At 40.8% G+C, this 27,801-nt stretch overlaps 1 protein-coding gene across 1 annotated transcript in view; it reads left to right on the forward strand.

The window, feature by feature from the left end:
• Positions 1-27,801, forward strand: part of LOC139468155 (RNA polymerase I-specific transcription initiation factor RRN3-like) — a 346,794-nt gene that overhangs the window by 77,585 nt on the left and 241,408 nt on the right. The window contains exon 5 of the mRNA XM_071249934.1: positions 3,571-3,660. Coding sequence (XP_071106035.1) covers positions 3,571-3,660 — 90 coding nt within the window. The remainder of the gene's footprint in view (positions 1-3,570; positions 3,661-27,801) is intronic.

The following is a 27,801-nucleotide window of genomic DNA, read 5'->3' on the forward strand; positions in this document are numbered from 1 at the left end:
ACACTGGATTGTCTTCAGATTTGGAACTATGGGTATATACAGACTCCACAGACACCAGTCGGTTTTGGTGACCTTGACCCCATTTTCAAGGTCACAAAAGGCAAATCTGCTTTTGGAGTTGGAAAACGGTGTTGCCACGATATCTCAAGAACTAATCGCTGGATTGTCTTCATATTTGGTACTATGGTGTATATACAGGTGGGGGACATTTCATCACTTTGTGACAAATAGTTGTCTATGACATTTCATGTAGCAAAGTTTGCCAAGATATTGTCTTGCATCATCAACCAACTTGTATTAAATTAGTTTGTATCAGCATCCAACTGTCATTTTTTTGTAGTTTATCTATACTTTGCGTGTTTCTGCATTTATAGTATGCTGCTATATTGTTACCTGTTTATGGTCTGTTACCTTTGGGGTCTTCCCATTCATAATTTGTAATTTCTATCGCTTGTTTGTGGCTCTAGTCACAGTAATTTACAGGCATGTTCCCGCCATTTTTTCTTTTTCCCACTTTTTTGCTCCAGAAAAGCATGCCGCCTGTGCTCCAGAAAAGCGATGCCCTCCCGACGCCGCGTGCACTCCCGACGCCACGTGCGCTCCCAAAGCCACGTGCGCTCCAGACATATGTCAGCTTTGGCCCCTCAGGCACTTGCTACACAGCTCCAGTGGTGCCATCGGCAATTGCCTCACCGGCGCCACTGGCACCTCCTCCTATTACTGACACTCATAGATCGTCACAACGGATCGACAAGGTAACCACATCTTTTCTATTGTCGCCACTCTTGTAGCTGCTCTCCGGTACGTCGTTCAGATCGTGACTATCGTTCAGATTCCTGGGAGGAATTCAAACCAGTAGACATTTGGACTGATTCAACTTGCCAACTGGTTGTCTGGACAAGGTTTTGTTTTGCAACGTTCTCCTTAACCGCGTCTTTAAAAGCGCCAGAAGAGATGACCTGCAGGTTCATCCCTTGGATGAGGCTGAAGGAGCTCACATGTTCGTTGAAGCTGTTTCTTCAAAGCCCCCTACGAGCCGCTTGGCCGAGACGTGCTAGGTTTCCATCAAAACATGGCTTCTGGTGGACAACGTCTGTATTAGAACTGGCAGATTTTCACTGTTCACGCTCATTTAGCCTGTTTGACCCCATGGTCAAAGTCTACGGGTACCCACTTCTCGGGATAATCGTTGACTGGTCAAGACAAGGCGTCTCCCATATCACGGTGTTCATTTTTGCTCTACACCGGCACTGCCATATGATGACGACATCCACTGTCTTTTTCGTCGACATCGCCAGCACCAACACTACTCTACCCTGCCTTAGCGCCAGAATTCCATAAAGAGGCTCTTCACTGTGCTCCCGGGTTTACTTGTATGCATGGTGCAACCACTCAACCAGATGCCCATCCATGTGCAGAGGATGGAAACGGGATACCTCCACTACCAACATGGGAGGCACCACGTTTCATCGCCCCCTCGCTATAAGAACTGTAGCGCTTATATAGGGTTCAAGGCATGGAACTTTGTACGGTATGATCTTTCAGACTACAACATTTATATATCTTCAGCCTTGGCTACCAGATACAGCTTCGGTGTTCTAATTCTTTCCACAACTACATGCTGAGTATCGTGTTTCCTTCCTTCATTGTCAACTCGATATAAGATTTGGAGCTCTTATACGACACTTACGGGATGGAAATGATTTCGTTACTTCGTGCAGTACGGTGCGATCTTCCAGAACCACAGTTTTCCAGATTTCCACCTTATCTTATGGACATTGCTGCAACTTCTGACTTACCAGTGAAGTCTATGCCTCTGCAGTCTGTTGTTGAGCGGGTATATTTCGTCTACATGAGGTTTGGTTCTTCCACTGCTGCTTCCACTTTGTCAGTGGCCTCGAGATAAAGCACTTATCCTGGCCACCACTTGCTGGCAGAGCATTCTAGGTCACGCCCTGTTGATCATATCCGTGGACAACATCACCATGGTGATGTGTTTGAGGAACCAAGGTACTCTCCACTGTCCATCCCTGCTAAACCAGACCTTCTGCTTCTTCGACTTGCTGGTCAGCCTGGACCTGTAATTTCTCATATAGCACTCATGAGAGCATGTTCTGTCACAAGCTCTGTCCAGGCCAGACATGTTGGCTCCCTCGTGTAGTAGCTCCATGTGTTCACCTTGACCTGCCAAAAGATGCCGGATCCCTCAGCTATGGCAGTCAATGCCGTCAGCGTTCCCAGTGTTACACCCACACAGCAGATTGCTGTTTTTGTATGCACACCTGATGCTTCTGCCGAATGCCTTAGGAGCCATGAACTACTCGGCTTGAACGGCCAAGGCTATTGCTTCAGTCTGTTTTTTGTCTATATGGGGACTGTATGTCGACAAAGGGTGCTCCTTCCAGGCTCAGACAAACACCAGGATCATTTGACAGCGTCACTGCAGTTTCTCCTTTATTTGTGCAGCACACTTTTGTTGAAGGGCTCTACCATACCTGGTTGCCATTAACTCTGTGCTTTCCGTCTCGGTTGATCCCCAAAACGGTTCGAACACAGTAATCATGGCATTGTGTGTCTTGGGCTGTGCTGGGACTTCATTGCCAAGAATCAACTCTGAGGACAGCCTGATAGATCATTCACCATCCTCACCTCTCGTCCATTGTGGGTGCCGATGAAGAGGCGGAGCTTTTATTATGCCCTATTAGGGCATTGAAGGTTTTCCTGTGACGGTCTAAAGTCTGCCTCTCTGGTGTTTATCACCCCAGACTAGAGGGCTCTCCGGCGTTCCACATTGGCTCTCGAGAATGGTAGTAGATGTTGACACTGATGCCACTGATTCTTAGATACCCAGAGTGGGGCCCGTCGATCTCTCTGGTGTTGATCACGCCAGATTAGAGGGCTCTACTGTGTTTAGCATTCGCTCTTAGGTCAGTTGTAGTTTTTGGCTACCCGCCTCATTCTATTTCTGTCACCTATTTGGGTTTTTCCTTTTTGCATCGACTCTTCCTGAATACAGTAATGGTCATAGATGTTCCGGTCATCACTTGTATGCATGTGGATTCATCGGACTTTGACAAGGGTTTATTATGGATCACATCTGAAGGTATGCCCATCAGCCGTGCCGTCTGATAAAGATGCAATACGGAGTTACGCAGGATAAGTTAAGCTTTTGTGTAAATTCTAAATATTTTTGCATTTGTATACTTATCCTGCAACACGAGGAGGTTTAAAGCAGTTTTGTGTTTTGATGTGACGTCATGACTTCCGGGTCACGCGCTGACTGTGAGAGGGCGCTGCTTCCTGTACTGGTTGGAACAACTTTTCTTCAGCAGCTGGATCTCACACAGTTCATTTCTCTGTCAGAAAACAGCAGTAAATGCATTAAGTAGTAATGCAGGATAAATAGGTATACAAATGTGAAAAATGTTTAGATTTTACTAATTTTTTTATTCTTACGTGTGAATCAACAAAACATGTTCTTGAATGAAGATACTAAAATTAGGTAATTAGTTGAAATGTTTCTGGCTTTCCTGTATGGAAGAATGTTTAACTGAAATGTTTTATTTACAGTCCAGAGAACTGGTCTTCATTTTGCAAAGTATGCGTGGATGTGTAGCCCAGCTTGATCGCACTCATGAAGTCCTTGTAGGTTCACTGATGGTAAGTATATTTGATACCTCACTGATCTTAATTTAAAACACAGTATATCCAGTCTACCTTGACAAAATCATTTGCAAACTCTTTGGTGTCAGTGATAATACGAAGTTAAGCAACATGGGTTGAGGCCATTGTTTTTGAGTATTATATTATCTAACTTTAGGAAACAAACTAAAAGACTTTATTTATAGCATTTTGTTTTACAATTATAGACTTTTCTTTTTATATTTAATCATCATTGAGTGTGTGTTGCACAGCTACTTCATGAGCAAACCTTAAAGGGACAGTCCGTCGACGGTTCTGTGTGTTTTTAAATCATGCATGAAATAATTTCTGAGTGTGCCCGATTCAGTTTTTTGGACGAGTCCACACATTTAGATAAATATACTTTATGAGATGTTTAACTTTTATTGAGAAAATATCCTAAAATTTGAAAAACTATTTCCATTTGCGTATTTGTGCTCCATATCCTGTCATCGAAGCCCAGTGGTGCAAAAATATGTTGTCATGCACCTTATATCAGGCTAATAATGAAATGGAGCTTTGTGCCTTTAACATGTTCATTGTTAAATATCTGATACTGCTTCAGCCTATGTTTGACCTTCAGGTTCCTTCTCTTGTTGACACCCACCATATTTTGTTCAAATTATTGTGATTTTGTTGCTAGTTACTTTGTTAAAGAACCACTTGTTCTCAAGAACCACTTGCTGTATGAATGATAATGGCTGTAAGTAGATTCAAGTTAGTTCAAGCCATGATCACCAAACTTAAGCTTCGTGCACAGAGACCATGCACAGAGACCATGCGCAGAAACCATGCACAGAGACCATGCGCGGCACGGAGACCATGCACAGAGACCATGCACAGAGACCATGATGACTATGTATATCACCGAATGCTGTTCATACAACCTAAGACGGATGAAACAGTTCTGTGCATGTTGCAAAGAGATCCATATGTGGGGTGTCCCATACTGACGTTGTTGATATTTTACCTGTGTTTAAGTAATGATGACTTACTGAATACAGTCCTGCCTCTGCAATGTCAGAAAAGTCCAGTTTATGAACAGGGGTGTTAAGTTTCGTATTTCCCAGATATTTTCACAATTATTTTCACACCAATTATATATAGGGGAATGTCTGAGTAACTCTCCATTCCTTAAAAATAATGGAGCAGAGGCCCCGCAGGGGCCGAGCCCCATTATTTTTAAGGAATGGAGAATTACGAGGATATTCCCCTACTTAAAACTCATCCCTACTTTTACACTTTGACAAAATATTATGTTGTGGAAAATATTTGAAAAATAAACCAGAACTCTTTGTTGTCTGTATTTATACTGCGTGAGTCGCCCATGCGTGATGCATGAGGAATGCGTTCTCTGCCGCTGTTGCACGTGCGCCAAGCCACGTTGCGAGCTGACATATACTATGCATGGTTCACGGCAGTTCATAATTTTGTTGGGTCCTAAACTAGTATTTATCAATCACTTGCACATTGTCAATACATGCTGAAGGGATAATAGGAAATATAGGGCCCCGAACAAAGATATATATATTACCTGATTTGTATTTTCTCGTCAAAGGTTTATCTAATTGCTATAAATATGATCAGTGTTGTAGGTAACCTGCTCTAACACAAACTATATACATATTATTTTGAGCTTTAGAGCATTATGCAAAATTATGAAAAAATTTAATAGTTAATTTCACAACATACCTTCATGTGCCGCCGTAGCTGAGGTTGACAATTACAATTTCAAATCAAAGGATGCGGGTTCAAATCCTGCATGTGACACATGTTTTCGGAAAAATATATGAAATTATTCACTTGTCAATAAATGTAAAAAATAGTTCCATCTATTCCAAGTGGAAATTAATTCAAATGTTGGTTCAAGATAATGTTTAGTATAGTTGACAAACAACTCTCCTTTCCTGATAAATTACGGAGCGTTCAAACGATAAGATGACGTCACAGATGTGTTTTAACTGTACCTCTTTTCCCCAAATCAATTGTCTTATCTCTCTAACATTTGTATGCGCCAGCTTGGACCCTCGCAATTCACAACCCAACACAGGTATTCCAATATACTTGTAGCTTTACTTCTCAGTAATGGCCAAACAACATGTGAAGAGAGAACGAAACAAACCAAGGGAGGTAACTCTCCCACTACCTAGGCAGTCTGCCGCTAAACATAAACAACGGTCGCCAACCACACTGGCGCAACCTCCTTTTTTCTTTGTAAAACATTACCTGATATGGGTTACTATTAAAGTCTCATACTGTCATAAACAATAAAACTTAAAACCTGATGTAGATATCCTTGACATCACGTGATATAAGCTGATACGACACCATAACTATAGCCTAAATGCGAAAAGGTATCCAGACACAGTTGATGGACAGAGCAACATAAACATGTTAGAAATCGGTTACATAGTCATTGAGGTGTTGAGGTGGTCGCCGTGCTGGGATTGACCTCCTTTGTGCATTGACTGGAGTTGAATACACGGTATCATCAGTGTCATCTGTATTCACAATGTCATTGTCACTAACATTTTCAAGCAAGGAGTCCTGATTATCCAGAGGAGGATGTTCTGGTGGGTTGACTAAAATGTCTTGGTCATGGTATGGTTCATTTAGCACTGGGGGAACGATGGGAAGGGTAGGTGGTTCAGTCCTTTGGGGAACAGTATCTATCTCACCATCCGAAGACTCATCGCACACATATTGCTGAGGAAGTCCACTTGACTGTTCATGTTGACATGGAACTCTGAAGCACTCTGATTTTTTTACTCTATATGACGTGCTTCGAAGTTGGGAACCCACAAACTTCTGAATGTTGCACCATTCACCATCGTTAACAACCACAAGGTATCGATCTCGTGACCGTGATTTATTACGATCTGCATGTAGATATACCAGGTCGCCAATGCTGATGTTAGGGGTGGGCAGGCTAGGGATATGGGCTTTAGACATCTCACTGTGTAGATGATTGGTAGTTCGCTGGTGATGTTGGTCTAGGATAAATTTTCTGTCTCCAACGGGTATTTGGTGGTTTTTAAATTGATCTCTTTGTGTCCACATTTCCCTGGCGGATAACCCTCTGGATCTGATGCGAGAATTTATTTGAGCAGTGGCTATAGCTAGTGTTATAGGTGTGACCGACCCCCCCAAAGGATCAATTTTTAACAACTCCAGCTCCAGCTCTTGAATAGCTCGCTCGGCTACGGGATTCTTGTTCTTGTTCTTTATTCGACCAATTTCAATGCAAAGTCGTTGACTTCGGAGAAGGTCATCTTGAACTAAGGCCTTAAACCCTGGAGCTGGGTCAGTTCTGATGACCGCCGGGGGTCCATCTAATGGTCTCATCTCAACACTTAGGCGAATCAAAGCCTCACGAAGGGTTCCCTTTTGCTCATTTTCAATGGCACATGTACAGGTGAAAGATGTGACACATTCTCTCAACACAAGTATGAGTTGCCGTTCTCTTTTTATTACATCTGCAGCAAACGCGGCTCCAATGATCTCTGGGGGATCAGTAGATGACTGAGCGACAACTGTGTGGGGAACCTGTTGAAGAGATGTACAGTGATAACATCCGCTTGAAACTTTAGTTATTGCTTGATCCATGTCCAAAGCATAGAAGTAGCGGTTCACAACGAGTTTCAACTGGTGGGCAGAAGGATGATTTAACTGGATGTGCATTGCAGTCAGTAATCCATCCAAGACTTGTCGTGGAATGACGATGCACTCTCTGATGGTAACAAGAGGCTCATTTCTTTGAATCACCAACACACCATCTTTGGCGATGGTCACAGACTGTAGATAACGTTTTACGTCTTTAACATCAGTTTGTTTCTTGGATGGGCGAGTGCCCTGTATGAGATGAGCATGTGTGCGTCCGAGATCAGAACACTCTGACTGGATGGCGAGCCATGCATTCCTGTTGGTGTATGGAAGTTTAGATTTCCCTGACATGATGTCCTGAACAGAAGTACCACGTACCGTACAGTCCTCAGTTTGACGAATGAATGAGTAAATCTGACACGGGCTCGTCACACTTGGATGCATTTCTACTGGCAAAATCAGATGGAATATTTGCAGAACCACTGAGATGGCGAACAGAGGCCTGGTATCTACTCACTGTCGACAAAAAGGTAGACACTCTTGGGCTTGCTGAAAACTCTCCACGACACAACTTTTCATATGCTTGAACGCATGGTTTACTGTCAGTCAGGATACATGCTTGTAGGCTTGACTGTACTAGGTAAGGACTAAAGTGCTTGGTGGCAACAGCTATAGATAGTGCTTCTATTTCACACGGTAGCCATGTCATTTGATGCTGGCGCAGTTTGGCACTGAAGAAACCAGCGAGAAGAGTACTGTTGTTCCTTGTAATGTAGAGAGTAGCACCTATGCCATGGTTTTTCAGTGCTCCATCTGTAACGATCCATAGCTGGTCATCCCTCCGAGGAAGAACAATGGTTTTATGTGAGGATAGTGCAGATTGAGCATTTCCAAAGGCACAGATAAGTACCTCTGACCAAACTATTCTCTCTGCTGAAGGACGTCCAGCTTGAAGAGTGTCCAATGGACCCAATAGTCCAGCACAACCTGGTATTACACGGGCTAACACTTTGTAGGCTCCAATAAACGACCTCAAACCCTTGACTGTAGATGGACGGGTGCAACTAGAGAGGGTGGAAATTCTGTGAGGACTTGCTTGAATTGAGCCATTTTTCCAAATCCATCCTAAGATGGTCACACTAGAAGGGCCGACAGTAGTCTTGGCAGCTGAAAGCTTTAATCCATTAAATTGCAAGGCCTGTAGAACACGTCGCCAGTTGTTCAGAAGCTCGTCTACGGTATTACCTCAACAATATAAGTCATCAGCCAACTTGGCCACTGATCCTTCCTTGAGCAAGTGCCCAAGCACACGACACATCAATTCTTCTAACGCAGTTTCAGAGCCCGGCATGCCCATGGCAGATCGGGCATAAACACAGACTCCACGGAAGGGAGTGGCCACACCACAATATTTCATTGATCCACGTGACAGGGGTATTTGGTAAAAAGCATTTGTCAAATCTGTGGTTATGAGGTACTTCCATGCAGCTATCTGGCGTAATGTAGAATCAACATCAGGCATGAGTGATGGTTGTGGTTTACTATACCACCCCACATCTGTGAATGCTGTAACCAGACGAAATCCACCATTTGACTTCTGGACAAGGAAGGATGGATTTAAATATTCCACTAATATCCCCACATCTTCAGGCTTGACGAAGACACCAATGTTCTCAAGCTCATCGAATTTGTCTTGCAGCTCTACAAGTTTGTCACGTGAGTATTGTGGGACTCGTCCCTTGCGTTGAGGGGGTTGGACAGGACCCATGTTGACAACTGCCTTGAACGGGCCAGATTTGCCATTATATCCATGGACATGTGGATTAAACACATCATCGTACTCCTTTATGAGGGCGTGGAAACTGTTGCGAGTGTCTGGTGAGAACTGGTTATCTGGGTCAGTGCGTACCTGTTCTGAACAATTGACCTTGCATGTAGTAGTGGACTGTCTGAGAGGAATGCTTTCTGATTGACTGTCGACCATCTCGGTCTCAGAGTTTGGGATGGTGAATACTTGTTGAACTTGGCAAAAGTGCTCATGCTTCTTGAGGACAAGAGGCTCTTTGGTGTCATTAGGAATTCTAATCTTCCCTGAAACGCTGGACACTATATCTGGTGCTGGCCATACTTTGTGGTCTTTGAATAAATCACCTGTTAGACGTGGTTCCACTGCGAATGTGTCATCTGAGTGGATCAGGTCATCCGGGAGTGATAACTCTATGAAATCGCCAGGCCAGATTGTTGTAGAGGACTTACGCGCTCGTAAAAGTTGTTGTGAACTTTTGGTGACTTCAATGCCGAGTCTCCTGGCAGTAGTCTGACTGATCATATTACCTGTAGCTCCACTGATCATATTACCTGTAGCTCCACTGTCGAGGGTAAGACATATGACATTATGACCATAAAATGCGTTCATATATGGAGACTGACGTACACTGACTCTATTGACTGAAGCATTGTTTACACTTGAGGCAGTAACGAGAGGTGTTGATACTGTGTCTGTATGAGGGGACTGTCCATCTTCATCCTCTGACTCATCCAGGATGCTAGCTATTTGACGTGCCTTAGCCATGTATTTTCTGTCTTGATCAGGTAAGTATGAACATTCACTGAGAAAGTGATTGTCACTGGGACGACCAGCTGTGTGACAGAGGGGACACGTTTTTGAGGTTGACTGGTAACGACGTTTATTGGATGTCTGCTGTATGCGAGGTCTAAAATTAGATCTTTGACTGAAGTTGTTTGCTCTAGAGGTAGCAGTCCTCATGACCTTGGCATCCTCAGATGAATGTATTTCATCTAACAGGGAATTGAGTGCCTGTGATATCTCAGGTTTAATTGACGCTAGAGTACGGGATCTCAGTTCCGTTCCATATCGTTGCTTCACCAGCTTGGGCAAATCAGCATGGATAAGGCGCAACCAAGTCAGGATAATAATGTTCTCTAACGTAGGTGTTAATTCCTCATCCTCGCCAATCGCCTCTCCATGATGAGTGATTCCACCATTTTGTTTGAGCAGATTATCTTCCACAAATGCACAGGCGCTGGTAAAGATCCTCTGGTCGCTCCTCAGGTTGGAGATGTATGTCACACAAATCAAGAAAATGTGCACCAGATAACTGGAAGCCGTAGTGTAGTCTGATAGTCTGCCAGATACTTGAAATGGATACTGAACTTTTCACAATGGTGTTCCTGGCAATTACAGGACAATAATTGGCGATTTGGCCCACCATTAACTCGAGTGATGTTACCTTTTGCGCTGCTGTCTTGCGTTGAGCTCTAGCAACGTCTTCCCCATCATTTTCAAATCCTCGTAACGGGGTTGCACGTGTACGTTTTCCCCACGTGGCGCCGTCAGCAAGAAATGTTGCAAAATTTGTGTCCAGTGATAACGTATATAGTAGGTTTTGTTTCCAATTCTCAAACGAATTAACAGTTTCATGTTTCGTGAGAGACCACTGTTTAGGTGCTCTGTGAGTGTTTGCCATGATGTTATGCTAGTAGGCCTACTTGAAATACCTGCGCTATCGTGGCGATGTCGACCAGGTAGATTGCACACTTATTCGTGTAGTAACTGCGAAAGTCAGGTTAATTGCCGTGTTCAGAGATGCAGATGATCGTCTCCGTTGCCACCACGCCAGCTTGGACCCTCGCAATTCACAACCCAACACAGGTATTCCAATATACTTGTAGCTTTACTTCTCAGTAATGGCCAAACAACATGTGAAGAGAGAACGAAACAAACCAAGGGAGGTAACTCTCCCACTACCTAGGCAGTCTGCTGCTAAACATAAAGAACGGTCGCCAACCACACTGGCGATGCGATCATTCAGCCATTGCTTTTATCTTTGTTGACCAGGTACATCTTTGGGGAACAACACACTAGACACTCCCCTCTCATCTGTTCAAATCTTCAGAAATGACGTCATGATAGAACAATGTGTCATCATGAAAGAAACCACATTTTGTTTTTCACTGTTCTTTGCGATTTATTGTGTAGCCATCTGATATCAGCAAATATTATGGTAATTCTAGTGAAGGTATATCTTTTAACTTATCCTGCATTATACTCCTTAATGCATTTACTGCTTATTTTGGACAGAAACAAAGATGTGAAAGGTTGAGGCTGATGAAAAAAATTGTTCTAACCAGTTGTGAAGCCGACCCTCTCATAGCTGCTACATGATCAAGCAGAAGTGATGATGTAACAGATCTCCATATTGCTGCTTGTCACAGGAAAGACATGTGTTTATGAATGGTCTTCAACTTTTTGTCTTAATTTCTGTCTTTGAACTTTTGATTCCATCCAAATTTCTTCCCTGCAAGAAGTGGAGAATATAATATTTATGTGTGTATTTGTATAATAACATAATATAATATAATTAATTGTTCACTAAAAGACAATTGTCTCAATTCTTCTCGAGTTGATGCTCTAATCCACCATGCAGAAGTTTCTATTTCAGTCGCTGGCCTGGTATTTATTATTTATATAATTACCTGCAGCCACCAATTTATTCTGAATTATACTTTAGGTTATTTCCCTGTAATCTTATTTTTGTTACAACTCCACTTAAATTGTATATTATTTATGCTTGCATTTTATACCATCTGCTGTGGTAAGAAGTCAGCCAAGGAACCTCACCCATGGTGTCTTAACAGTACTCAAATTTGTATGTTGGGTTTGAAGTGTAACTTTTGTTCCCTTCTCTCACTGTCAAAATTAATAGGTTCAGGCAGGTATCACATAAGCCTGGGATTTTCCATCCAAAGCCATGCCAATACACCTTTCTCACGCAGCGGCCTTTAAAAGTGAGAACAAGGTTCGATATGCATGATCCACTTTCGGGCTAGCAGTCTCCTAGAGATATGTCACACGGACCATCCCTACCACAGTGGACTAGGAGTCTGAAGGCTTTGCCAATATTAAAGTCATCTGATATATACTACTCAAAAGAAGTTAAGGATCACCCGATTCTTTCATAATGGTAAAGTTAATCTGTCATGACATGAGAGATTAACTATAGTGATATGAAAGAATCAGGTGATCCTTAACTTCTTTTGAGTAGTATATGTATATCTGGGTCACCGAGTGTCGGACTCCAATGAGCCATGTATAAGAAGAGATAGAGCATTCTTTTGTTGAATTCACAGAAACTACTGGTAGATGATAACGTGTATAGCCTATCTATCATGTAATATATTCATATAGAAAAAGGATCACCCCCCCCTCTCTCTCTCTCTCTCTCTGTCTCTCTCTCTCTGTCTCTCTCTCTCTAATACAACTGTTATGCGTCGGCTAGGACTACAATGTAAGTTAAAGTTTTCATTATACTTATACACCTGATGAAATCACTTGTTTATATATAATATACGGTGTATACAGTTCAAGATGTCCAGAACAGATATAAAGTCAAAATTATCCGTTGAAAACAACATCTGTGACGAAACCAAGGGAATACTAGAAGAAAACAGTGAGAAGTGGGAAACAACCAACAACACGTTACAAGAAATTCTTACGGAAATCAGAAAGTCTAATCTGGCTTGAAATGATGCTGGGAAAGACATTCAGGAAAACGGGACGAAAGATAAAGTGTTCAAGGCAGAACAATTTTTCAAGGTATGTGAAACCTGAACTGAAAAACTGACATTAATATGTTCTAAAAGTGAACACAGTCTCGTATCATCTATGTCAGTTGATCATGAGGCATATTTGAGAAAAGATCGCATGTATTCAGAATGGCAAAGTAGACTAAGTGAAAGAAGAGTCAAATTCTATAATGCTTACAGCACCAGACGCAAGATAGAAATTTACAAAGAATGGCTAAGCAAGGACGAGCCAATACTCCCACGCAAATTTTGGATTAACAACACTCAAGGTGAACTGAAGGAAGAGACACACCTGCATAAGGAGTTGCCCGTTAAGAGATTCCAAACCGAAGTCAAACTATTGGAGAAAAGACTGCTGAGATACAAATTAAAAATTCGAAACATGGAAGACAGCATGGAATTTGCATTTCAGGAGGACACTTCACCTCAGGTTCAGGACTTTCTTTTAAAATCATGGACAGAAGATACTGATAAGGAAGAGATGAAGTCTGTAGAAATATGGAGTAGGAAGGAGACATGGTTCCAGACAAATGCGGACAACTACTTCAGAGACAAGAAATGTATAAAGGAAAAAAGAAGCAATAATACCCGTGCTAAATTTACAAAGAGCATCATCCAAACTGCAGCACATAACCCCGGCCGGAGGTACGCAAGTGTGGTTAAGTGTGACGTGCAGCAACCATTCCACCAAGTTAGATCAGGACAAAATTACCAACAAAACACTCATGAGGATCAGATGGATTTAAACCCAAAGAGGCAACCATGTGGAAGATACGTGGAGGATCGATACAAAGTTTATTCACAAGAGGAAAGAGTAGGTTTCCATCCTCGAGGTGTCGGATTCTATGGAAATGTGAACCACACTGGTCAAGAACGTACATGGCAACAGAAAAGAAATAGAAAATATCCTCATGAAAATTATGAATACAACCGTAATTTAAACTGCTACCGCATCAAAGAAACCGATACAGGTAAAGACGGTTAATACATTAACACTAAAATTGATATTCCATATTCGATGGCAAGAAGAGTGTATACTATTGTTTCGGATGTGGACACAAGTAACTGAATATTAGTAGAATTAAAGACATATCTCCAACTACAAGGATATCCATGTGGAGTGATTAAAGACTCTGTAAATAAAGCTATGAAAATTCCATGAGAAACATTAATGAAAACAAAAGAAACAGATACAGACACGGACATTCTCCCATTAGTGTGTACCTACAATCCTAGAAACTGTAAAATTATGCCCCTTATAAAAGCCAATCTTCCAATTTTACAGCTAAGTAAAACTATTAAAACATGTTTATCTATGTGTAAACTTATACGCAGCACTAGACAGCCTAAAAATCTTAAACAAATTCTTTGTCCATCCAAATACTCACAAAATACAAAGACCGTCAGTGTAACAAAGTGTAACACACATCAATAATTGAAGACTGCAAATTTCAATTTTGCCAAGATAAACAATTTACTGTTAAAAACAACATGAACTGTCGCAGTAAAGATGTTATATATGTTTTAACATGTGCGGGATGTGGTGAGCATTATATTGGAGAAACTGGTATGCACCTAAAAGACCGAATCACTGTACACAGACAACAAATTTGAGATCCAAATGTACGTTGTATAAATGTACCGGGGTAAGCAAACACATTGATGAATGTGGGAGTTGTCATTTTACTGTCTTTCTGTTTTATAAATTGTTTAAATATGACAAACAATTACGAATAGAAAAACAACAGATGTTCATTAGGCTTTTGAAACCTAAACTTAATTCAAAAGTATAATTTTCAAAACTTCCCCATGTAGCTCAATGTGTATTTGTGCACTCACGCCATAATGTATTCATGCCTCCCGCTATTATCACTAGCTATGACGTCATATGCTTTATGACGTTAAAAGCATAACGTTGGCTGTTGCCTAGGTCTATGTTTTACTTCTCTCTCTATTTTCACTATTACATCATAGGCATTATACTACTCTTATGCGTCGCCTAGGACTACAATGTAAGTTAAAGTTTTCATTACCCCTGAAGAGCCATTGAACAGCGAAAGATCTTGTGTGGATAAAGGAGTTTTAACAAGCAGGAATATCTGGAATCATGAATTTTTTCTATATATATACATATATACACCCTAACTAAATTTTCAGATTTTCAACAGACGTCCTCTTCACTGTCAATTACACACAATTAGTTGTCCCCAAATAGCACTATAGCAACCCAAGCTATGACGTGTGTAATGGCAGGAAACCCCACTTCTTTCCTGTGTGTGCTAGGGTCAACACCTATTGTTATAGTTGTAACAATCTAGCACTTGGTTGTAGTCACATTTAATCTAAGATTGTTCTATAGTTTTCCAGATGACCTATTCGTTGTTCTCCTAGAGAGTGGTCGTCACAGGATAGCAGCCCGGACTCATTTGCCTCTGCTTTGGATCAAGACTCGTGTGGGTCTTCTTCTTGGAAGTGCTCTCATGAGGATCAACAATCCCCCAATAGGGATCAGCTTGGTGTTTGGCCTATAAACTTTCCACCACAGTTGACAGTCGTCTAAGTATCAATGCACTCAAGGTTGGGATTTGCAAAATCTAGGTCTCATTGATCATGGAATCGTCGATCTTCTCCACATCACCATACCTAAAGGACTGGATTCTAGGTTTCGTGGAACATCTCAAGATCGCGGTCCTCTGTGAAGCAGCACACTTCTAAGGTTCAACAAACTTCCAAGGTTTTATGCACCTCTAAGAATCACCACACCTCCATCTATCGCCATTCCTCTAAGGATCGAAGCATCTCAAAGGAGCGATGTAACTCGAAGGATCCATGGACCTCCAAGGATTGACACTCCTCTCTAGATCGGCGATCTTCCACTGAACATTACTCTTCCAAGGATCGACGATAAATGGATCGGTCATCTACTCATTGCCTTTCAAGGAGAGATATTTCACATTCAGAAAATGAAATTTATGTCAATGGGCGATCTTTTTTTTCCAAAGGGCAATAACTCTCCTTTTGAAATGATATAAGCGACGGTCCAACCTGTCGCTTCCTGTCTGGTTCCCGGATCAATGCGCGCTGCGACAACTACTGACATGTAGAGACGGGGCCAAGCTAAAGAGTTACCCTGTTGCACCTTCGTTCAAAAACGGTCATTTACAACTGAATTTTTTTAACTAGCACATACTTTGTCGTGATTATTAGTTTATTATATCAACATTTGTTGAGTCTTGCAACTACAAGACGAATTGTCACTATGGAACATAGCTTGAGAAACGTCATGAAAAACAGTATATTACCACGGTAATATCTACATCAGAAAACAGCGATGCATTCTGTCAGTCTGGGCTAACATATTGCATCGATGAAATAATGCACTCATTTTATTTATCAGCCTTTGTGTTTTTCCCCACCACAATTCGAAGCATTCAAATCTCAACAAATACCACCATGGACTTCAATTTAATAAAATTAGTGATACGCCTACATTTGCAGCACACAGACATCTTTGACAGGCCTTCACCAATGATCTATAAAGTAGGTATACATCCTTGCCTTAACAAATATTTTAAGAAGAAATAATGTTCAAAATAATAAAACAACTGATTTAAAATGTTACTTTTTATATCAAAATTAAAGTTGCATCTGAATATTTTAATTTACATTATTTTCTAGAAATATGCTAAATGAAAATCTACCATGCATCTATTAAGCACTCTGTTACTCAGTTGCAATATACATACTAGTCATCATACTTTGAAATAAGAGATTCACCCATATTATTCTGCCCCTTATTACATGTGTCCGACCATTATGTGCGCTGAGTCATCATAGGTGTAACAGTAATTAATTCATTGATCCATCATTTCTTACAGAATTCTGATACTCATGCTCTTAAAATACATGTATCTAGTTGATGACATAATTTATCCGTGCCTGTTTCTCTTACAATTTCTTGAGAACATTTCTCATTGCTCTCAGTTATATATCTGACAAATACTTACATGTGTTGCTGTCAATATTCACAACATTGAGGCTACGGGCAACTTTACGTTGCACAAGACCTTCACATTTCGCGTAGCGTATCGCCTTACAGCTGTACATACTGAAATGCATGCATATGATGTAGCCTGCTCGGTGATACTACAACGTAGATATAGGAACGTATACAAAATCTACTTAAATTTTTAAAGTGTGATATTCATACATCAAAGGCAACACTTTCCTCACGATTGCAAAACGTCAACAAAGCGACCTGGAATGAACGATCAGCTGATCTCACCACGTCGCTGTCCAAACACAAGCGTGACCGTTGCTGGTAGAGGTGAAGGCTATAGTAGTTAACTGTCTATAAGTGTCATAGTAACATCTAGTGCTCGTATCGCGCATACCACATGCGCTGTCAGTTTAAGGTTGGACCGTCCGGATCAGAGCACCTAGCGTGTTAGTGAAGGGAAGATAAATTGAAAAAGATCGCCCATTCTATCGGACGCTCATTGCACTTTCTCATTTTCTCCCAGTCATCCTGGCTCTCACCTACGTGATATTCGAGGTCTTATGACTATCATCATCAAAGACGATGCATTCTCTGGAACTCTGCTTAGTGTAATGCCGACATATACTCAACACATGATTGGGACGCCTTCCCCCGATGATGAGGGTACTCCTATGACACTGCTTATCTGGATTGCTGTCCTCGGCTGAGCTACTATCCCTCTCCTCACAGTGATTTTTCCTCTCCTCATCAGCAAAGAGACAGCCCTTGTCCCCCGACTACTACAATTAGATGCCCTTCACCAAGGCCATGCATGGATAAGAAAAAGAATCCCCTCCACGAAGCCTCTGGTGAATTTATCAATGAACTGCTCTGGGTGAACAATACCTTCCAAATGGCGTGCTGGTTTTCTTGGGGAATTAGTCAGCAAAGAGCCGGAGTCACAGGAGACTAATCACAATTTTATTTACAAGAACAATTAACAATGAGCAAGTTACAATATCTTAGAAAAATAACTGACGGTGCCACAGAGAGTTGGTACAACCCTCTGGGCTGTGGGAGAGAGATCTGCTTGGTAAGAGAGTCAAACCCCATCTCTGTCCAAACAAGAGGTTTCTGTATGTATTTAACAAAAATTAGAACAATAAAAAGGATACATCGTGGTTGATACACGATTGGTTGTGTCCTATGCTAAATGAATGGCTAGACAGAGGGGAATACTTAATCCTTTTAATCCTGTTGGACTGGCACTAATCTTGTTGACATATTTACTGGATGCTTTGAAAGAGATTATGGTGTCACTATAGACAAGCTTGTATGGGGGCTAATCCTTAATGAGTCAAATCTATTAAACTATGTAGACATAACTCTTGTTGTATTGAATAGTATGTCTAGGAGATGCGCTCCCATTACCTTAGGCTAGCATCTATCTAAAAAACTATAACTGAAACTACTGATATTTTAGATATTCATTTTACCTGATGATAAGTATTAATTGCTAAACTATAATTATATGAAATGATGTATAAATATTACACCGTGATAACTCATAAAAGCACTTGATGTGGATCTAATTATTATAGGAAAACTTAGTATATATATGTTATATCATGATAACTTCCTCTCCGTCTGAAAAAGTTTGGACCCCAAACGTGTAAGAATTAAAATAATTATGGCTAAGATGGACAATGTATTAAGTTAAACTGGTAGTATAGTAAATAACAATTATTATAGAGTCTCTTTGATATAAGGAAACATAATGTAAAAGTTCTTTCTGCTGTCATCAGGGAATCTGGATGTGGAGCTGGCTTGTCCTGGCACTCTGTACTTGTGGTTTATGGGTGATGTAGGAGGCCTTGAGTTCCACATCCTGGAACAAACAAGGAAAAGAGAGTTAGCATGTTCAAATAGTATGTCATATATATAAATTATCCATACTTCCTTAGTTCGTAAGTAATAAGTAGAAAATAAAACAAATATGATAATTATGATGTAAAAGATCAGTACATAATTATTACTAAATGGTGTCATGACCAGGAAGAATGTATTGGCGGCAAATTACACAAAGTATATCATGGATTAAAAATATCCTTCTATTTTTGGATACAATCATTAGAGTGAGTGAGGACCGCCTCCGTGGTCTAGTGGTAGAGCGTCCGCTTTTAGCAATATTCTGGGAATATCACGGCGGGGAACACTAGAAATGGGCTTCACACATGTCGGGAATCGAACGTCTTCGGCGTGACGTGCGAACACTTTAACCACTAGGCTACCCGACCGCCCTACAATCAATAGAGACATTACATATATGTGTATGTGCATATAACAAGTGCATTGATTCGTTTCGCTTTGATGTTCGTTCGGTTCAATGCGATAGGGTTTGGTTTATTTTGCTTCTGTATGGTTTGCATTGATTCGTTTCGCTTTGATTTTCGTTCGGTTCAATGCGATAGGGTTTGGTTTATTTTACTTAGGTACGGTTTGCTTCGCTTCGGTATGGTTTCGGTTTGATTCGCAGTATGGTTTGCTTTGCTTCGGTACGGTTTCAGTTCGATTCGCAGTATGGTTTGCTTCGCTTCGCTTTGGTCCGGTTTCGGTTTGATTTCGCAGTATGGTTTGCTCTGCTTCGGTACGGTTTCGGTTCGATTCGCAGTATGGTTTGCTTCGCTTTGAGTCATTTCGATTTGTTTTGGTTCATTTTGGTTTGACTCATTTTGATTCGTTATGGTTCACTTTGGTTGGCTCGTTTCACTTCGCTTTTGAGATTGGTTGATCAGGTCAATGCTCCAAATTTGTTGTGATACAAATAACTCAGATGATCAGGCTGATGCCATTTGTTCTCAACTGGAGAAACTGGTGACTCAAAGTGAAAAGACTTGACACAAAATAAACATGACAAGATACAGTTAATAGCTGTTTTGTGTTTTGCACCGTTTATTCAGGAGATTTTGTATTTTGGTCAAGAATATTTTCAATTGGCAGATATCGGTATACATGGGGAGTAAATCAACGTATGGTTGACTGGGACTACAGTCTATGTAATATGGATATGAAACACGGTAGAAAAAGGTGTTGATGTTTCCAAATTCTATATCTGGAAAAATAACCCTTTTGGATTTATAGGGGGCACGGGTGGCCCAGTCGTCTAAGGCGCCGCGATTCGCTGTGCAGAGTTGCGTCCCTTGGGCACGCCAGAAACCTCTGATTGTGGGTTCGAATCCCGGTTCACCCCGATTATGTTTCTAGGTTTGTCAACACCATACCCGTGCTCGTGGGTTTCACCGAAGTGGTAAACGTCTAAGACCTGCATCACTTCGGGCTTTCCTCCCACATTAAGCTGACACGCCGTGATATAACTGGAATACTGTTAAAAGCGGCGTTAAACCCAACTCACTCACTCACTCACTTTTGGATTTATAAATTTGTGCTTCCTCTGGATCATATGGAGGATTATCTTCTCCACAGGACCACTTACGGAGATCCTTCCAGCTATCAAGGTAGTGCTGTATGAGGAGGAGAGGAACACTTTCAAAATAGCATGTGAGGTGAATATGATCATCTTTGTTATTGGTATATGAGACCTTAACACAGCAGTCTCCTTGAATAATTTCAATGCCCATAACTCTTTTTATTTTATGATCTTCTTTTTGCAGGTGTTTTGGAAAAAACAGATATGGTTTGACATCTAATTCTATGCATGGTTTGGTGTTGTCTTGCTCAACATTCCCTGACATTGTATTCCCTGACAGAACATTGACTGATTTATTGTCTTGTGCTGATTCCTTTTGGTCGAAAAACTTATGATTCTTCAGTGGACGTTTTCGTCGTTTTCCTGACATACTTCTTTTGAGGTAAAATTCTCTCCGAATGGAGTCTGGAATGCTGCTGCCATACTCCCATGTGTTTCCTCTTTCTGGATCCTTCCATTTCACTCTGTAGTAGATTTTGCCATTTGCTCTCTTAGAACTTACAATTGAGTGGATGTCCTCTGGATTGAAAATAGGAGGGACATCCTTGGTTTGATTACCCGATGTTGGACTCTGACTTGGAGTTTGTACCTGGCCGTCGTCAAGTTGTTTTCTGGATTTTGGCTGGTGATGCTTACTATTCACTCCTCTTTTCCCTTTGTTTACCTTTTCATTTACCTTGGTTGGAGCACTAGGACCTGGTGTGGCATGATTTTCCTCCATTGTTGTCTTTCTGGAACCTGCAGGTTTTGCTGTTGTATTTGGAGCAGGGTTTTTCTTCTTTGTTGGGGTCTTTTGCTTCGAACTTTTGTTGCTGGAAGTGCCTGCCTTTGTTTTGGAATTGACCTTCTTACCTTTCTGTTGTGGAGATGATTGATCAGCGGTTTGGTAAGTTGAACTTGTTGATGGGGAATTGTTGCTGTCAGGCTGTGAATCACTGACTGGTTCCTCATTGTCATCCATGACTCCTGAATCTATGTTACTCAGGTCATTGAGGTATGGTTCTGGAGGATACTGTGGACGATCAACAGGATCAAAATATGGCTTCAGACGGTTGGCATGGACCAGTGGTTTGTGTATTTTGTCGTCAGAACTTCGGCGTAGTTTGTAGGTATAATTTGGACCTGTATGGATGATATAATAGCTACCCTACCACTTTTTGGTTAATTTGTTGGAAAGGCCTTTTTCAACTTTGGGACAGTAAAGCCAAACTCTTTGACCTTGGGCAAATTCTGGTTCTTTAGCCTTTCGATTATATTGTTCTGAATACACCTCCTTAGCCCGTGCAGTGTTTTCAGCTGCAATTGTTCTAGTGATTTCCAGCTCCTCAAGCAAATTTGTTATTGTGGCCTATATTTTCTTTTGGAATTAATGCTACATCTTGTGGAGCTCTCATTTCTCGGCCAAAAATCATAACGTATGGGGATTTTTGTGTTGATGAATTTGGGGCCATCCGATAGGCCATCATGATTCCAGGAATAAAACGGGGCCAATCATTTTGAGACTTGTTACAATAGGCTCTTAGTGATTGATTTAAGAATTGAGCCTTTCTACACAGCTGTTAGTTTGAGGATGGTATGGGCTGGTATGGGTAAATTTAATTGCCAAAAGTTCACAAATTGCTTTGATAAGTTTGGACATGAAGTTCTGACCTCTGTCTGAAATTAAGGTCCTTGGAGCGCCATACCGACAAAATATTTCTCTGACGAGAACATCTGCTACTTCTTTAGCTTCTTGGGTCCGAAGTGGAAAGGCTTCACACCATCTGGATGATGCATCTGTGATGACCAAAATGTATTTGTATTTGTCTGGTGTTGTTGGCAGGGGACCGAGAATGTCAACGTGCCATCGGGTGAATACCTCTTCTACAGGTAGTGGACGAAGTGGTGCCTTCTTGCCATGGTAGTGCCTCTTGGTCTGTTGACATACCTCACATGTCTGGACATAAGTAGCAACATTGCTGTACATTTTGGGCCAGTAGTACTTAGGTCTCATGGTGTTGTGCATCCTTTCTTTCCCATGGTGGCATCCGCCAAACTCTGAGGCATGGTATGATTGCAGGACTTGATTCCTGAGGGTTCTTGGGACTGCCAGCTGTTTAATGAACTTGTCCGAATGGCCTTTCTGTCTTTGTGGAACGAATCGGTATAGGATGCCTTCATCAATTTCAAAAGTATTGGCTTCAATAAGAATCTTTTGACGATCCTTTTCATCTTGTGGAAGGACATCATCCTCTTTGTAGTCAAAGATTTGGATGAAATCTGGACAAATCCTTTGTAGGTGATGTAAATTTGGATAATCTTTTATACTTACTTCAACCAATGTGTCTTGGGTAACATCAGCGTTTGTAGCATGTAATGCTGCGACAACATTAACTGGTACTGACTGATAATCCTCTTCATATTCAAAGGTGACTGACCAATGTGTTGTCTGTGTGTCTGATTCTAAGTGATTGACAATAGGTGTGCAAATATCCTCAGTCTGAGTTGTCTGTGTGACCTGTGTGGATGAATGGGTGTTTGGCAAGATTGTGGTACTGCTAGTTGATTTGCTTTGCTGAGTTGAAGTTACTTAGAAGACTGTTTTCACAGCATCTTCTTCTGTCTGATCATTACAGTTAATATTTTCCTCATATTCCCTACGTGAGAGAGCATCGGCATTCCCATTGGCTTTGCAGCTGCGATGAACAATGTCAAAAGTGTAGGTAGAAAGTTCCAAAGACCATCGCCCTAACCAACCTGTGGAATCCTTGATGGATTTCAGCCATTTTAATGCTATATGGTCAGTGTAGACTGTGAATTTGGAATTTGCAAGGTATGGACGAAAGGATCTAATGGCTTCAACTAGAGCTAAGCCTTCCTTTTCTGTAATGCTCGCTGCCATGAAGAGCTCTACCACCAAAAGCTATTGGATGTTCATTATTTTTCTCATCTTTTTGACTCAAAACAAAACCTATGCTCATATCACTGGCATCAGTTGCGAGAAGAAATTCTTTGTCAAAATTTGGATAAGCCAGAACAGGTGTATTACTCATAGCATGTTTGAGTGTGTTGAATGCCTGATCACACTCAAGTGACCATTGGAACTTTGGTTTCTTTCCTACTTCTGACTCTGAATGCTTCTTTAGCAAAGCATTCAGTGGAAGTGCTATGTGAGCGTAATTTTTCACATACTTCCTGTAGAAGTTTGTGAGGCCTAAGAAGGAGCGAATCTGCTTTTGTGATTTGGGCACTGGAAAGGTTCTAATTGCTTCAATCTTTTTGTCAAACCTTTGAACGTTTGAATTGATAAAGGCCTTGATGGGTGACGAAAGCAGTTTTATGCTTTGAATCTGCATGTAATGGCACTTGGAAGAAGCCATTAGCAAGGTCTAAAGTTGAGAAGATCTTAGCTTGGCGATGTTATCAACAACATCATCAAAAACAGGAAGAGGCCATGACATTGGTAAAGTGACAGAATTCAACTTTCTGTAGTCACAAACAAATCTATATGAGCCATCACGTTTCTTAAAAACTAGGATAATGGGAGCTGAATACATAGAAGTAGACTCCTCGATCAAATCATACGTCAGAAAATCATCTGTAAGTTCTTCGGTGACTTTTTGGAGATGAGGAGATTGGCGATATGGTCTACTCTTAACGGGTGGGTGGTTGCCAGTGTCAATGATATGTTGGTGTATGTCAGTCTTTCCTAAATCTGCAAGACTCGTTTAAAACATGTTTCTATTTTGTCCTCAAAATCTAAGTAGTCTGTGTCGTTGGTCTGGAGTCAGTTGTGTATTGGTCAAATCAAATCCTAACTCTTGTGCAATTTTAACATAATCCCTGGTGTCATTGTCTCTCTTCTCATTGTTTGTGTTGACGGTACTAATGAATGGTTGGTCAGAGTCGATTTCAAAAACAGAGTCTTTGTCAATGTAACTAAATTTGCCTACAACTGTACCCTTGTCAAGAACCTTTTCTTCTTGGGAGGGATTCATAAGCCTAAATGTAGCAGTTTTGCTTTTCACTTTGGAAAGAGTTCTACCACCTGCTACTTCAGAATGAGCAGTGAGGGAAGCAATGGGTTCAATGAGGATGAGGGAATCCTCTTTGATCTCTGATAGTCTAACCTTGAAATGAATTTCACTCTGAGGGGGGATGTAAATCTGATCTATTGTTTTTGTTAATCCACTAATCTCTTGCACTGAATTGACTATGAAATTGATATATTGCCTATCTGATGTGCTGTTGTTAAGTATCAAGGAATGAAAGCTATAATCTAAGACTGCATCATTGTCATTAAGCAAGTTCTCATCTAGTATCACTGCCTTCGGCAGTGTAGGCAGTACATAGAATCTTTGAGAAAATTCCTGATCCTCAATGACAAAATCTAACACAACTGAACCTAACACTTTATGCAATTCGCCGCCAACACCTTTAACTTGTGGAAAGGGTGAGTTTCCAAGAGTAAGGTTTTCAAAAGCTGTGCTCAGAAAAGCAGACAAAATACAACAAATGGATGCCCCTGTGTCTACTAAACAATTTGTTGTTGTTGTGCCAAATTTTGCCTGAATTACACTTTTGGCAAGGGGCGTAACTAAAGACACTGTTGGAATTTCACTTTCAAAGTTACTTTCCATTCCAGACTCCATATTTGCCATGACACCTATTAGTATGTACCGTACTAAATTAAAGAAAGACAAGTAATCAACAATGTAGTACTTACAATATTTGAAGACTTTTTCTTCCTTTGTTGATGTCTTTGGAGGAGTTGGTTGTCTTTAATCCAGTGTTGAGGTCAGAGGTGGATGCAGCTTGCTTGTTATTCCATCAGATGATCACGGTTGGACATGTCCTCCAATGGGTTCTTGTAGCTGGTTGTAGTTAGTTCCTGGGCTCCAAGGTTCCGAAAACGATGATTCTCTGCCAAATTATCATGGAACTGAATTATTCTCGGTCTTATGACTATCATCATCAAAGACGATGCATTCTCTGGAACTCTGCTTAATGGAATGCCGACATAAACTCAACACATGATTGGGATGCCTTCCCCCGATGATGAGGGTACTCCTGTGACACTGCTTATCTAGATTGCTGTCCTCGGCTGAGCTACTATCCCTCTCCTCACAGTGATTTTTCCTCTCCTCATCAGCAAAGAGACAGCCCTTGTCCCCCGACTTCTACAATTAGATGCCCTTCACCAAGGCCATGCATTGATAAGAAAAAGAATCCCCTCCACGAAGCCTCTGGTGAATTTATCATGGAACTGCTCTGGGTGAACAATACCTTCCAAATGGCGTGCTGGTTTTCTTGGGGAATTAGTCAGCAAAGAGCCGGAGTCACAGGAGACTAATCACAATTTTTTTTACAAGAACAATTAACAATGAGCAAGTTACAATATCTTAGAAAAATAACTGACGGTGCCACAGAGAGTTGGTACAACCCTCTGGGCTGTGGGAGAGAGATCTGCTTGGTAAGAGAGTCAAACCCCTTCTCTGCTAAAACTTTGCTACAGTATGTATTTAACAAAAATTTGAAAAATAAAAAGGAATATGATTGGTTGATACACGATTGGTTGTGCCTTATGCAAAATGAATGGCTAGACAGAGGGGAATACTTAATCCTGTTAATCCTGTTGGACTGGCACTAATCTTGTTGACATACTGTAAACAGCTTTATTTCTGCGCCGTTAAAATATTGCGAATACCACACCAAAGACAATACTGCAACGAGATATTTTTGCGTTTTGCGAGTTGCCGTGTTGAGATGACCTCTCGATTGCCAAACAATAGACAGCTTCTCTCCGAAGCTAGTTAATCTGAGTTGGCCGGAAAGTTGACTGGAAGGGATTGCGACCAATTATCAAATACGATAATTGACTAAACTCAGTGTCATGACTGTGAGTTTGAATGCAAACAAAATTGTGGACAAAATTGCAAAGGACACTGACGCAATCAAGCGAGGTTGGAAGAAAGCAGGATTACTGTGAGGTAACAGTGACACTGATTGGTCTGTTTACACTGTCATTTGTGATGTATTGTGTGACCATTCTGCATTCATTTGTGTTTTTTAACATATTGAGTAACTTGTGGTTCTGGTTGATGATTTCAACATTTGATGACGTGTTGCAATGAATAAAGTATGTATGTATTATTTATACTTATTTTTGCGTTTTTAATTTTTGCGATTGAGTCTCGTTCGCTAAACTCGCAATAATTCCCTGTTTACAGTATTTATTGGATGCTTTGAAAGAAATTATGGTGACACTATAGACGAGCTTGTGTTTTGGGGCTAATCCTTAATGCACTATAGACGAGCTTGTATGGGGGCTAATCCTTAATGTCCTATAAACAAGCTTGTATGGAGGCTAATCCTTAATGAGTCTGCTGAATGTTATTCTAATATAGGTGATGACAGATTTACTTAAATAAAATAGTTCAAGGTAATCTATAAGATTATGTAGACATATCTTTGTCTGGGAGATGGGATTTTGATACCTTAGGCTAGCATTTATCTAAAAGGTTCAAATCAATTAAACTATGTAGACATAACTCTTGTTTTATTGAATAGTATGTCTAGGAGATGCGCTCCCATTACCTTAGGCTAGCATCTATCTAAAAAGCTATCACTGAAACTACTGATATTTTATATGTGCATTTTACCTGATGACAAGTATTACTTGCTAAACTATTATATGAAATGATGTATAAATATTACACCATGATAACTCATTAAAGCACTTGATGTGGATCTAATTATTATAGGATAACTTAGTATAAATGTTACACCATGATAACTCCATCAGATGATCACGGTTGAACATGTCCTCCAATGGGTTCTTGTAGCTGGTTGTAGTTAGTTCCTGGACTCTGTGGTTCCGATAACGATGATTCTCCGCCAAATTATTATGGTTCTGTTCGAATGAACAAAACCTTCTAAATGGCATGCTGGTTTTCTTGGGGGAATTAGTCAGCAAAGAGCTGGAGTCACAGGAGACTAATCACAATTTTATTTACAAGAACAATTAACTATGAACAATATCTTAGAATATAGCTGAGGGTGCCACAGAGAGTCGGTACAACCCTCTGGGCTGTGGGAGAGAGCTCTGCTTGGTTAGAGCGACAAACCCATTTTGCTTAACATTTTGCTTCTGTATGTATTTAACAAAACTTAGAACAATAAAAAGGAATATGATTGGTTGATACACGATTGGGTGTGCCTTATGGTTAATGAACGGCTAGACAGAGGGGAATACTTAATCCTGTTAATCCTGTTGGACTGGCACTAATCTTGTTGACATATTTAATGGGTGCTTTGAAAGAGATTATGGTGTCACTATAGATGATCTTGTAAGGGGGCTAATCCTTAATGAGTCTAAATTGAAGTAATTGCTGAATGTTATTCTAATATAGGTGATGGCAGATTTACTTAAATAAAACAGTTCAAGGCAATCTAGAAAACTATG

The sequence above is a fragment of the Haliotis cracherodii genome, unplaced genomic scaffold (genome assembly GCF_022045235.1).
Source record: "Haliotis cracherodii isolate W230 unplaced genomic scaffold, xgHalCrac1.p SCAF_2, whole genome shotgun sequence".
In the NCBI taxonomy this organism is placed as follows: domain Eukaryota; kingdom Metazoa; phylum Mollusca; class Gastropoda; order Lepetellida; family Haliotidae; genus Haliotis; species Haliotis cracherodii.